General features: G+C 40.5%; 1 protein-coding gene across 1 annotated transcript in view; it reads left to right on the forward strand.

Annotated features, from left to right (window-relative positions):
• C7H8orf34 (chromosome 7 C8orf34 homolog) overlaps positions 1-6113 on the forward strand; it is a 113550-nt gene extending 107437 nt beyond the window's left edge. The window contains exon 15 of the mRNA XM_063130818.1: positions 5598-6113. Within this exon, the coding sequence (XP_062986888.1) occupies positions 5598-5605 (8 nt within the window). The 3' untranslated portion in view covers positions 5606-6113. The remainder of the gene's footprint in view (positions 1-5597) is intronic.
• The last annotated feature ends 7476 nt before the right edge of the window (positions 6114-13589 follow it).

Genomic DNA, 13589 nt, shown 5'->3' on the forward strand with positions numbered 1-13589 from the left:
GAGCTGGTTAGAGTTGAAAATAAAAACATTTTCTGAACTTTCAGAATAGCAGTATTTTACAATAGGAATTACAACTTTTTTTCAGTGCAAAATCTTAGGGCCCGCTTTGCCGCTCAGTATCTAAAATTTCTATTGGTTTCATTATGAATTCTCTGAATAAACTTACCGATGTTAAATAGCAAACATTAAAGATAAATAGAGACTATAGTAAGCAATGAGTTAATGCTTGCATTTTAGAGAGGGGTAACCTTCATGTTCTTAACACTGTTACCAACACCATGTTTCAAAATGAGTACAGCCCACTCACTTGCAATTACAAAATCTGCTTCTTGCTGTCATGCGTGAAATCTGTTTACTTTAACCTGAACCTGTGACACAAAAGGCAGAGAAGGGGTAAAAACTCCATAATTAAAATAATGACTGCCTTCTTGCAAAGGTCCTAAGGCTGCAACAGACTTGCATATTGATTTAAACCCATATATCACTTTTCATAGTTAGCTATTTTCTGCTATATAAAGTGGGCTATTCTTTGTACTAGTTTAACCAAAGGAAGAGAACAAATATGGTTTGAGCTAAGCAATATTGTACTGTATGTGACATCTGAGAATGGTAAATTGGTTAAAGGAATAAGTCTTTAAAAAATAATAATTATATGGGGTAATAGCAGCCATCTGGTTTTGGAATGCTGTTGCTGTAGCCAAGCTCACAAGTGAAGGGCAACTCCTGGAAAATGCAGGCTGCCAACACCCAGGTGTTGAAATGTCTGTGAAGTGGAGAGCCAATAAAAGGCCTGGCATAGTTTCTAATGCCAATTCTCAGTGCACACTGCAGGTAAAAGAATGCTCCATGTATAAACCAGCCTAATATCATTTTTTTCCATTCTAGAGAAAATTAATAAATGACTCACAAATCTGCATGGACACTATATATGTAATTTAGTGTCTAGAGGAAAGGAAAAGTTCATAATTTATGACTGAGAGCAGAAGAACTATAGAATTAATCTCCATGATAACAGGTGTTCTTTGACTCAGCTTTTAATAAATTACATGCAGCTAATATTTACTGCATTCTTCAACTTCAAGATAATAGCAGCCCAGGTGTAAAGTTAATTTTGAATATTGGAGGGAAATTCTGCTAGCAACACAGGTATTTAGGGAAAAGGATGTCACAGCAGCCTCATCCTGTTTACAAATACTGTTTTTATTACCTGACCAGTTTGGAAGAAAGAATTTTCTTTTATTGCAAAATTGTCCAATGAGTTTTATAGTGGGAACGAAGACTTTGGCTTATCGTTCAGGGAAAGGGATAGGAGTGTTACCAATAGCAATAGCCTCTGAATGAAGAAAACGTTAGACTGCAGCAAGTGAAACTGAAAAATCTATACATGCATAGCGTGTTTACTAGGAATGTGCACCAATCACAAGATTACGTTTGGGAAACAGCCCTGTACTACCTCCCTCCCCTGCCCCACAGTTTAACATAACTCCAGTGAAACTAGAGCTGCGTTCGGACGACACAATAGTCAACCAAGCGTTAATAGTCAACTCCACAGATGACTATTTGGGTTTAGCCCCAACACGACATGGTAATAGTCAACCGTGGAGTTCACTATTGGTTGAGTATTGCTCTCCTCTACCCTCTCTCTGCCCTCGCCACTGAATGGTGGCACAGGTTCCCTCCTTCCATAAAAGGATGCTGCAGGAGAGCATCCTCTTATCCCACAGCCCATATCCACAAATGGTGAACAAGGGCAGGGCGGAGGAGGAGGATGCTCCTCCTGACAGCGTCCTCCTCCGCCCTGCCCTCGTTCACCAGAAAGTGGTGGCGAATGAGACGGGGAGGGGGGATGCTAGGATCTCTTGCCACTCTAAAGCTTGAAAGCAGCAGGAGATCCTAACATTCCCATCCTTGTTCCCATTCACCACCACTTTGTGGTGAACGAGGGTGGGGTGCCAAGCATCTCGGGCAGGAGATGCTTGCGTTTCCCACCCCAATATTGGTGGAAGGATATCTCTCATGGTTTGCTGTTACCCATCAAGCTGCGGGAAACATCCTTCATACCCCCCACCCCACGATCCATTTGGATATCGGCTCGACAGGATGGAAGGAGCTCCTTCCATCCCCTCAAGCCGATATCCAAATGGATTGTGGGGCGAGGAGGTGAAGGGATGCGCACGTCCCTGGGAACACACGGGGCACCACTAATTGTGGTGCCCCACCCAGGGACGACATGTGCACGTCTCGGGAAGTGCATAGGAAGCTGCAGATTGGTGGCTCCCCACTTGTTTCCCAGGATGCCTGACTCATATCTATAGAGCCCCGCTGGGCAAGAACGGCAGGGGGTTCTGCCACTCTTGCTTCACGATTCTGTAGACATGTGAAATAGTTGACGGAGCCTGACACATGACACAATAATCAACAATCATGCAGATAGACAACTCTGCACACCTTTGATTATTTGCGGTTGATTATATTCTAGGAAATAACCAACTGTTGTGTGTAAAATTCTCGACAGATGACACAATAGTCAACGAGGGACTATTTAAGCAACCATTGACTATTCTGTCGTCCAAATCCAGTCAGAGTCTCTGCCTAAAAGAATATAATACATGCACAAAAGCCAAGGCACCTATCTGTCTGAAATGTTACAGTGCACCTCTACAATATTATATGCATGCAAATTGTCCACCTAACCAACTGTAGAGACATCTGGCACAACAACCACCCACTCTGCTGCACCTGAACCTGTTATTCCAAAATTGTGCATCACAATCTTCTTTGTTACTTGCCTTATACATTCAGGGCTTTCCCTGTTGTCCTTGTCATTTAACAAATATCTTCAGATGCATTTTGATTCAGGACTTCTGCATATACAGAGATATGTGTTGGCATTGATCCTCATAGAAATGGGCATGTGATAAAAGGTTGTCTCATTCATGTAGCCATGTACAGTTGAGACACATGGTCATCAATTGCACGTGACCCTATGCATTAAGCAGGGGGGTGAGCTTGGCAGCTGTTTGGCCTACACATCCCATTGGCTCCAGCTAGCATAGCCAATGGTGAGGGATGATGGGAATTGTAGACCAAAACATTTTATTTATTTATTTATTTATTTATTTATTTACAATATTTATATACCGCTACCCATTCAGAATTTTGGAGCAGTAGACAAATAAAATAAGAATAAAAACACATTTTTAAAAGAACCGGAGTGCAAAACAAACTGTGGCTGGTCACTGAGGGAAGGCTTCCTGGAACAATAGAGTTTTCAGGAGGCGCTGGAAGGAATACAAAGTTGGCACCTGCCTGATCTCCAGAGGCAGGGAATTCCATAGGGTGGGGCCATCACACTGAAGGCTCTTCTCCTGGTGGAATCCATTTGGATTATAGGTCTATGTGGAACCACCAGGAACTTGCCCTCGGATGACCTCAGTGATCAGGCAGGTTAACAGAGGAGAAGGTGCACTATTAGCCTTAATGCAGAGGTGCTCCAACATCTGGGGAGCTGCAAGTTGAGCACTTCTGCATTAAGGCTTGCAGCCGACCCCATTAGCTGAAGACTTTCTAAAGCCCATAGATTTATCGTATCCCCAACCTACTGCAACAGAGACAGGAATTTGCATCTTGGCATATGCAAAATAACATGTTAGTTGGTCCTTATGACTTTTCAGGCTTAGTACAGCTATGCTGCGAATTAATCTTTCCACCATGTAATTTTTAAGAGCATCAATTTTTTTTGTTGTTAACTGTGAAGACCAAGTGTGGTGGAATTAGAACTGCACTGAATATTCTCCATTTGGCTGTTGTTCCTTTGGTGTCAATTATTTCCCCCCTGGGTGTTTCCCCTTCCTGTATTAGTCATAGGGGTGATACTTGCCAAGGAGGGATCACACTGTGAATTGGATGGCATCTCAATGCAACATAGTAAATCAGATTGACCATACAATGACATCACTGAGGGCAGTTTGAGAGTGGAGGCAAAGTAAATGAATAAATTAGCATTAATGCAAGAGTTCATGAAAAATTGCCTTTAAACAGTTTTGAGTATTGCCCCACTCTCCACCTTCTCCTCCTTTTATTTATTTATTACAAGCAACCTGTGAGTAGTTGCAGTTCGATTCTGAATTAAATAGCATTTATTAATTGGGGAAATCAGACCGGCATACTTTTCAAGTACAGAACTTTTGTTTTATCAGAATTGTACAAGCATTATTTTGTCAGCATAACCTGTACGTATATGTTGAAGTTTATTTTCAGGTTTGGGCCCATAAACTTGGTTCTATTAGTTCAAAGCTCTCCAAATTAGCAAAGTAAGCATTCCACTTTGGTAATCTATGAAATGCAAAATTAGGTGATAAGTGCTTTTCCATTAAAAAATTAAACTATAAGCAAATTAATTAAACTGTTTTATCTAAATGTGCAGTGAAGCCATGAATGCAAACAAGATTTTCCATTTTAAAGCTGTGACTTAAGGGTTACTAATTCATCCTGATTTCAACACTGAATATCCTTCATGGTAAATGCCAAGATAAACCATACTGAAGATATAAATGTTTAACTTGTCATTTTGACTTAAAAGGACTTTCTTACATTCAAATAAACATTCATGATCGTATTCCAAGCTTTCAGGAGAGATTTCCATTTCCTGTATTCTGTGAAATTTTACTTCATTTGTGAACCTCATTTATAAACTTAGCAAAGAAGGAATGTGCAGCGATAAGCCTAAAACATAATAATTCATTACATCATTCATTTTTGACGACTATACTTAGTCATAATAAAATTGATTGTGTCAAATGAGAGAGAAATTGTCAGTAAACTGGCACCATTCATATTCTTTTGCTTTAGCACTTTTTATTGACTTTAACAAACTGCTTGGTATTTTTAGATGAACATTGAAATAGGTGTAGCAGTCAACTAGTGCACCTTGAACAGTGAGTTATATCCATCTGTCTTCCTTCCATCCATCAGTTAAAATGTTGTGGTACCTACTCTTTACATAACACACTAAAATCGTCCACCTATGTACACTCAAACCTTCTAATCTTTCAGCATAAACTCAAAACCTCTAACACAGAGCTCCTGATCACATTACTTGTTACTGCCACAAACAAATTTAGCCTTACTGACTCTGCAATTCCAGTGTTCTGTAACCAGCCACTAAAATTCTTGCTTCACCACAAGCTCAGGTTTCTACCTTCATTGTCATAAAGCTGCAGGAGGGAATGAGGTGAAAGACAATACAGCAGCAATGGATGGGGGAAAGTGAGAGTTGTCCATCATAGGTTCATTTAAACTACTTTTATGTATCCCTTGTCTTCACTATCTACATGACTAAATTTACTTTAAGCAGGGGTGGGCAATTTGTGGCCCTCCAGATGTTTTGGTCTACAGCTTCTATCAGTCCTAGCTAGCATAGCTAACGGTAAGGGATCATGGGAATTGTAGATAAAAACATTGGGAGGCCCGCAAGTTGCTCACCACTGACTTAAAGCAATAAAACTAAATAACAAACGAAAGATGAACATACTAATTAAGTCATTTTCTTTAATAGAACATTATCTCTAACTTGTCTTTTTATAAATGTTTTCCAGGTTTGTGAATAAAGCAAGTGGAAGTAATGAAAAATGGTTTCCCATAAACATATAACCTGCAGGTGAAAAATTATTTTCACTCATTATATATATGATAAAGGCTTATTTTTATAAATTCAACACAATGTAAGTGGAATTACTTTAATGTGTGGATGACAAAATGCACTGAACCCCACATCTTACTGCGGTACAATGGCCTTAGGTAAAGATGGTGAACAGTCATTTTTTAATACATAGTCCTTATACAATGTGTTTTGTTTAATTTATACCCCCCTTATTTTGGATTGACATTTGATATATTAAACTTTGCCTGGTGAAAAGAAAGTTTCCTTAAAGATTTTATGCATTTAAATTAACTAAGGTTTTCTACTTCTTATATTTTTCTAAACTTTTGTCATTTTTAAATCAATGAACTTTTAAAGTATTTAGCCACATCTGTCAGTATGTATATATAACATTCAGACATCACTGATAGAAATTGGCTGAGAAAAGAGAAAGTAACAAATGACTGGTTTGTGTGTGCATGTGTTATGTGTTCGTTTGTGTGTGCGCGCACACACACACGTGTCTATTAACACAAGCATAACTAACAGGAATTGGCAGTTTCACATTATTTTTACAAAATAAACAGAGTACTAAGAGAACTACAATGTGGAATGCAGCATGTATAAATGAAGTATACTAATTTCATATATGATATTATTTACCCATATTCTAAATGACTTAAGCATATGACAATTTATTATATGTGTTTATATGTGTTTTGAAACAAGTTGACTATTCTGGGTCTGAGTATGAAATTTGTGCAAAGTTTTCCAATGAAGGACTTGCTGAAATGACTACAATTGCAGTATCCATTTAGATATGCAACCGTATGCACAGTTAACCTGGAAGTATGGCCCATTGAATTCAATGGGTCTTACTTCTGAGAAAACATACATAGGGTTGTGCTGCTGTTCTGTTAAGCATGGTTTTGGTTTAGTGCCTTCTTTTCTCTTTGATTTCTGTATCTCAGCCATAACCTCATAATATAATAAAATTGCCTGCTACTGTTACAACAGATATACATAGACAGATTATTGACGAAATAAAAACTTCCTAACACAAATATTACGAATGTGACCTTTATGTTTTGTTGTCATTCACAATGCTGTGAGTGTGTTTTCTTTAACTTATTAAATTGTAAGGTAGTTCACAACAGCACAAAACAAATAATATCATATAACACACAAAAACATTTCTCTCTCTCTCTCTCTCTCAATTAGCAGATGCTAACTTTAAGCAAATCTGTATCTTTTCTTCAAGGTTTGATGCCTCTCCTTTTTGGGGGCACTGCATCAGTGGCCACCCTAACTGCACTGATTCCAGCACCAATGCCTAATTACCCTGAGTGACAGTTAGTGATAATTTCCTATAGTTTCTACTATGCTTGTTTTAGAATGTGTACCTATCACATATTAAAGGGAATAATGAAATAAATGTCTTATCATGCCTGTTTTCTTCAGTCATCACAAATGAATCTAAGGAGTGCATAAGGAATTCATGAGCTAATGTTGCCAAAGAATGCTCCTTGGGGCCTGATATGCACATGCCAGATCTCTCCCCAAGTGCCTGCAGCCATCATTTTCTTCCTGTTGATGTGTGTAATCCAACACCTAAGTGCTCATAATTTCATTTTTAACAGGTATAGGGGCCTTTGTTCACATTCCAAAGCCATTCCATGTTCCTATTCCCTTTAGTGATGTCGCTTTATTGTGTCCAGAGCATGTTATCTGCCTATAGTTCTGCAGCTGGACAAACAGCTAAACTAATTCCAATCCCCTTTCCCCTACCCTTATTTGTTGAAAACAGCTGAGGGAATTGCCTTAAGCATCTGAATATATAAGTACTTTGGGAAATATACTAACAGCAATCTCAGCCATAATTTCCTATTCATGGTTTAGGGTTATTTGGAGGGTGATACGTGTGTGTGTGTGTGTGTGTGTGTAGTTAAGTAGACCCATAGCAAAAAACAGAGGTGGAAAAGCCCCTTTTGTGTGTATGCAAAGCTGAACATAACATAAATCTTAATATAATAGGGAAATATATCTTCTCAGCCTCAAGAGAATGAAGGAGCAATTCCCACCATTTTCAAAAAAGGTTTTGCATGATTTGGGGGCAATTCACACAACTTATTTAGCTTCAAACTTTCTTTCTTTCTTTCTTTCTTTCTTTCTTTCTTTCTTTCTTTCTTTCTATGCTCAAGCCCAGGTTAGAAGAATTTGTATACCACTTATCCAGACACCTCTCCGTATACCACTTAGAGGTCCTCTATACAAATTGATTATCAGCATGACAAACACAATTTTAACTTTTAACATAGACAAAATTGTTTCATTTATTTTATGTTGAGCTTTATATCCTGTGACAACTCAACGAAGTCCTCAGCAAGGAGGGCTGATGGCTGAACTGTGAACCAAGCCTGCTGTGAAATTCTTTACCTTATTGGGCAATGTGTGAATTCAAGTCAATCCCCAAAGAAGATTTTGTGACTTAGTGCTTTTGATCAGATGCAGTGTCCTAACAGAGTGTGTTCACAGTATGGTGTATGTGGGGTGGGGTGGGGTGGGGGGGGCAGCGAAGCCTATATATGCTGGGGTCCTTCACTACCACATGTCTTTCAAACAAAAAACAGGACCGTTAATGGAACTCAGTGGGTTGAATCCAGATTAAGTTAAGTTATGCTTAATGATTGATTTCAATGGAACTTAAATTATTCATGACTAACTTAAGCCCCATTAATTTCAATGAGACTAAGCCATGTCTGATGTGCATTTCCCCCATAGGCTAAAGCATGAAAATATGCATTTGGGGGGTATCTGCACATTTTTACATGTGCAAATTTGCCTTCACGCAAATACGAAATTGCGCAAACTGGAAAATAATTTGATTCCATCAATGGGCGGACAGTGGAACAAAAGGCGCCTGGCAATCTGCAAAACACAGCTGGAACAGATTTTGCACAATCCGTACATCCATAATTGTAACATGTAGCGATAGCAAATATCAACGGGGGAAAAACACTTGCTGTATTTGTTAGTGAAGTTAAAATAATTACCTTCTTTTCATCCCATCTTGGCCCCAGCACTGTCCCAAAACATGTTTTTGTTTGAGGAAATTTAACTTTTAGTGCTGGACAGATTCTGCCACCTAACTCACTTTGCCTATAGCTGGATTGCCCAAAGATCTCTAAATTTGTCTTCAGTTAAATACCTGAGCTTTTCTTGAACCACTGAATTACTCATGTACCTACCCACATATATGTACATACTAGGACACGTTCTAGAATGTAGTGGAAAAATAGGCTGGAGTTGTTGTAGGAAAGATACATGATAAAGAGGATTGCCACCACATCTCACATGCAATTTTGGCATATTCCCCCAACTTTTTTTTTTAACATGAGTTTGGGCTGGAGCATTTATCTGCAATTAGGGGATAAGATAAATGCATAATTGTGATAGTGTAAGCATGTAATTGCTCTTTGGCAGGTTCATGCAAAGGTGGCTCATTTCCGCATTTTATCACAAGATGTGTCACCCTTTTGAAAGCTTTCAACTAATGAGGTTTCTGTGGTAGACCTGATGAATTCTTGTTGCAAGCAGTTTTACCATATCCATTGTGTTCTAAGACATTTTAGCTCCCAAAGGATTTTAAATTTGATGCCATAAAATCTATACCGGAAGGATGTAGCCCATTAGCTACTCTGTATGGGAGAAATAATTGAGGGATGGTAGAAAGAGGGAGAGAAAAGAAGTCCTATAATCTTATGAATCAATTTCACAGAAAAGGTGGGCATTGCAAAAACTTCATTCTGCTAAAAAATAAAAAATATGTATGTTCAACCTATAAAAAATAAATATTGACTTTGGTTCCAGTTCACAGACTCTTTATTCTAGAAGTGTTCCATTGATTTCCATAGATAAGACACACATATACTGCAAGGAATGTAATTTGGGGAATTCACTGCAGAGTGTGTGTGTATGAATGTGTGAAAGAGCGAGAGTAAAAACTGGTGAATGTTCACATGCAATTCACATTCACGATCCCAGTCAAATGTTCTGAATGAAAATTTGGAAATGCATTACTGTATGTTGACAACTACGTAAACCCAGGTCATGCTGACTCACTTTAACTGAAAAGTGAGGAATATCACCTTCTTCCCTTAGACAAAACTGCTTTCTCAAAACTGCTTTCCCCCAGCTGTCACTGAACACACCAATTATGAAGCCAGGGAAGGCATTTTATTGTCTTTCTTGAACAAGAACAGTAGAGTAACAGAAAACGCCTAACCCCACCCAGATGAAACTCCGTCTTTGTGAAGAAGTACTTCCTTTTATTTGTCTTGAATCTCCCACAAATCAGCTTCATGGGATGACCCCGGGTTCTAGTATTTTGAGAGAGGGAGAAAAGTGTCTCCCTATCCACATTCTCCACACCATGCATAATTTTGTATGCCTCTATCAGGTCTCCCCTTAGCCTCCTTTTTTCCAAGCTAAACAATCCCAGCTGTTGTAAACTTCCCTCATAGGCGAGATGCTCCAGCTCCTTAACCAATTTAGTTGCCCTTTTCTGCACTTTTGCCAGCACTATATGTGCACACACCACAACACACCATAGTTTAAATAAGCAATGGTGAGCTTTTTGATCATGCAAACCAACCCACTGTCACACCTAAATTGACCCTGCCATCTCATAGTGGGTTGTATCCAATGTTAGTCCTACTTAGAATAGGTTCATTGAAATGAATGGGACTTAACTTAGACTAACATTGGATACAACCCAGTACTTCCAGCAGGAAGATGTACCAAAACTGTGGAACTGCTGCTACCACTGACACATATCTTAAGAGGTTTTTATTGACTTGTCAATAAAACCTGACTGTAGTTGCTGCAACAGCAGAAAAAGTGTGGAGAAATGGAAACATGCAAGATTTCCCATGAAATGCCATTCTGGGTAAGGGTGTCACAAGTGCAGTGGGTTGGGGAAAAGTTGGGGATCTATTCAGGTGGAATTATAAAGAGGGATGTGAAGGGGTTCCTGCAGTATTCTGCACCTTTAAATCCCACATTAGATTCTACGTTTGGCATGGAAATTGCATTCAGGTGTGCTTTTAGGAGGACTAGCTATGAAGCTCTGCTATGCAGATCCTATTCAATTCAGTGGAGCATGTGCAGGAACCTCACTTGACATGAAGGTACATTTTTAGCAGCTGTGCTTTGTGAATACTTTGACTAGGATTTTTAGTGAATTCCGAGGCTTTTGAAAGAAATCTTGAAAGGGCACGCATGGAATGACATGGGATTTGGCAGAGAGTAGAATAAAGTGATAAAATTATTCATCTGACATTCTCTGCCATGGCTTCTTTCCCTTTACATTTTTTTTTTATGAGAGGCTGAAAAATTAGCTGGTGATTCAGGCCAATGGAGAAACAAAACAAGCAGCAGCCTCTGACCCTTTCCAAAAGCCAGTGCATAATTCTAGCGATGACAACAAACACCGTAGTTGATTTATAGCCCAGCAACCTCCATTTAATATTCACCATATGGCATTTCTCACCCCCTACTTTGCTCGAAACCCCTGTCAGACGTGCATGAAGCGGTAAAGCTTATTCCCAGGGGTTTTCACTAAGACCAGGGATGGTGCAATGTGGCACATTGATGGATAGCGAAAAGAACTGGTGATTAGATCGTTCTGGAGTTCTTTAGAACACAGCCCTGAGTTCTGAAACCTCATTCCATTATACTGACACCATTTAATTATGAAACAGGGAAACCTCATTTTGACCCTGTGTGTTTAAAGCGCACTGTGACAGGTATGCTGACGAAAAATATTTTAAGGACAGTATTTATAGAATATAATAAAAATACTGCTGGTTTAAAAGACCAGAAGATAAGGCTTTCTCACTTTGGTCCAAATGCCACAAAGGCAGGAAATTGGAAGTCAACGCTGATGCCATATCTGACGTGCCCCGTGATCAGGCATAATGTTATGCAATGTCACAAATTGTGTTTGCTTGCAACTTACCTTCCATGCACCTACAGTTTTCCTGGATCTTTCAGTCCCAACTCAAGATTGGGAGAAGAGAACAAGGAAAGGAAAAAATATAACCATGTGGAGGACACCAGTCAGTCCCCAGTATCACCTCCACTTTCCTAAAATGTGTGGCAGTGAATGTCATATATTAGTCATGCATTGTGTGGAGAAAGACTTCAATTTATCCATTCTGAATTTATCCTCAACTGCTTTCATAAATGAGGTGGCGCTGAGTTATAGAATTATGAGAGACCAAAGCCCTATTCAGCTGTACTTCATTCAGGGAGATTCAACACATGAGGAGAGGGAGCACATTAGCCTCGCCCTTCCATTGTTGTGTTTGTCATCCTCTACTTGTGGAGGACGACTTTCTGAAGGGGAGATCCTCTTGTATCCATGGAGGCTCTCCATGTGATCCAGGACACTACAAAATCAGTGTTCTGGATTGCGTGGATACAGGAGGCTGTCCTCGAGAAAGTCACCGTCCACAAGTAGAGGATGACAAACATGATGCCGGGGTGGGGTGGGGTGGGGCGGGGCGGGGAGGGCTAGCACACTTTCTCTACTTGTGTGTTTATTGTCCCTAAATGATCAACACCTGAATAGGCCTTGGCAAAAATGTTGGAAGTACATGTGGTTGTCTCCCTCTCCACCACTTCCATGTGTGAAAAAGAATCACCTCAACGGTCATCAAGCACAACTACTTGTTCATGCAGGAAATCCCCTGCTACAGCATTTCTGATAGGTGGCCATCCCAACTCTGTTTCAAAACCTCTAACAAAGGAGATTCCACCACCTTCCAAGGCAGCTGCTGTCAAACACTCCTTCCTTTCAGGGAGTTCTTCCTAATTTTTAATCAAAATCCCCGTTCTTGTCATTTGAACCTGTTGTTCTTCTTCGTGGTCTCTGTGCATCACACAACATATGGGGCTCTGCGCCTGCGCGGAGTCTCGTTCGGGAAAATTCTATAGCTGAGGCGTTTTTCCGGGCGGGAACCCCTCCCCCATGGCGTACTGTGCATGTTCCGGTTCCCGCCCGATTCTCCTCAGTTCTCTTTCGACCGCCATTGTGGTGACCTCGTCTGGGAAATCCTCTGTAAAGATAAAACAAAATACAAACTTTTTGAGGCGTTTTTTTCCTTCTTTCTACTTCTTTCCTTTTAATATTTAGTTTATTTCAACCTTTCAGTCTTATTTATTTAATTTTAGTTAAATTTCGCGATCTTTGATCGCCCACGGGGGCGCATGGCCCTCAGGGCGCCCTTTAGAAAATGCACTAAGTGCGGGAGCAAATTGCCGCCTTCCGACGGACATTCCTTTTGTCTACTCTGTCTGGGCGAGAGCCACGTAGTGGAGACCTGTCGGTTCTGCCAGGCATTCTCCAAACAAACACGGAAAAACAGGTCGGACAGGCTGAAAGCTCTACTTTGGAGTAAGGCCTTGCAGGCGGTGGACGCACCAAATACGGAGCATATGGCTACAACTGAGACTTCGCCACAGTCTCCAATACCGCCCACAAATAACCCCCAGGAGCTACCTCCAACTCCGGGGAGGGGCATTGCGCTTTCTATAGCTAAGAGACTCGCTAAGAAAGCTAAGACGGCGAAACACGCCGCGTCAGGCTCCGAGGAGCAGAGAAAGAGGAGAAAAAAGAAATCTCAAAAAAGGACGTCGGTATCGAGGGACGCTCGACCGACCTCTCCTCCGATACCGAGCTCCTCCATACAGAGAGAGACAACGGTACCGAACACATCGGCTACCGCCCCAACGAGCTCAATGCTTCCTCCTCCACCACCATTACCTCTCTCTCCCATACCGACAGCTCGATCTCCTCCCAGAAGGGAGCAGCGGCAAACCTCAATATCTGAAGGCGAGATAAGGGATACGTCTCCCGGCCCCGTGCCCTCTAGACAGCCCCAAC

The sequence above is a fragment of the Elgaria multicarinata genome, chromosome 7, assembly GCF_023053635.1.
Source record: "Elgaria multicarinata webbii isolate HBS135686 ecotype San Diego chromosome 7, rElgMul1.1.pri, whole genome shotgun sequence".
In the NCBI taxonomy this organism is placed as follows: Eukaryota; Metazoa; Chordata; class Lepidosauria; order Squamata; family Anguidae; genus Elgaria; species Elgaria multicarinata.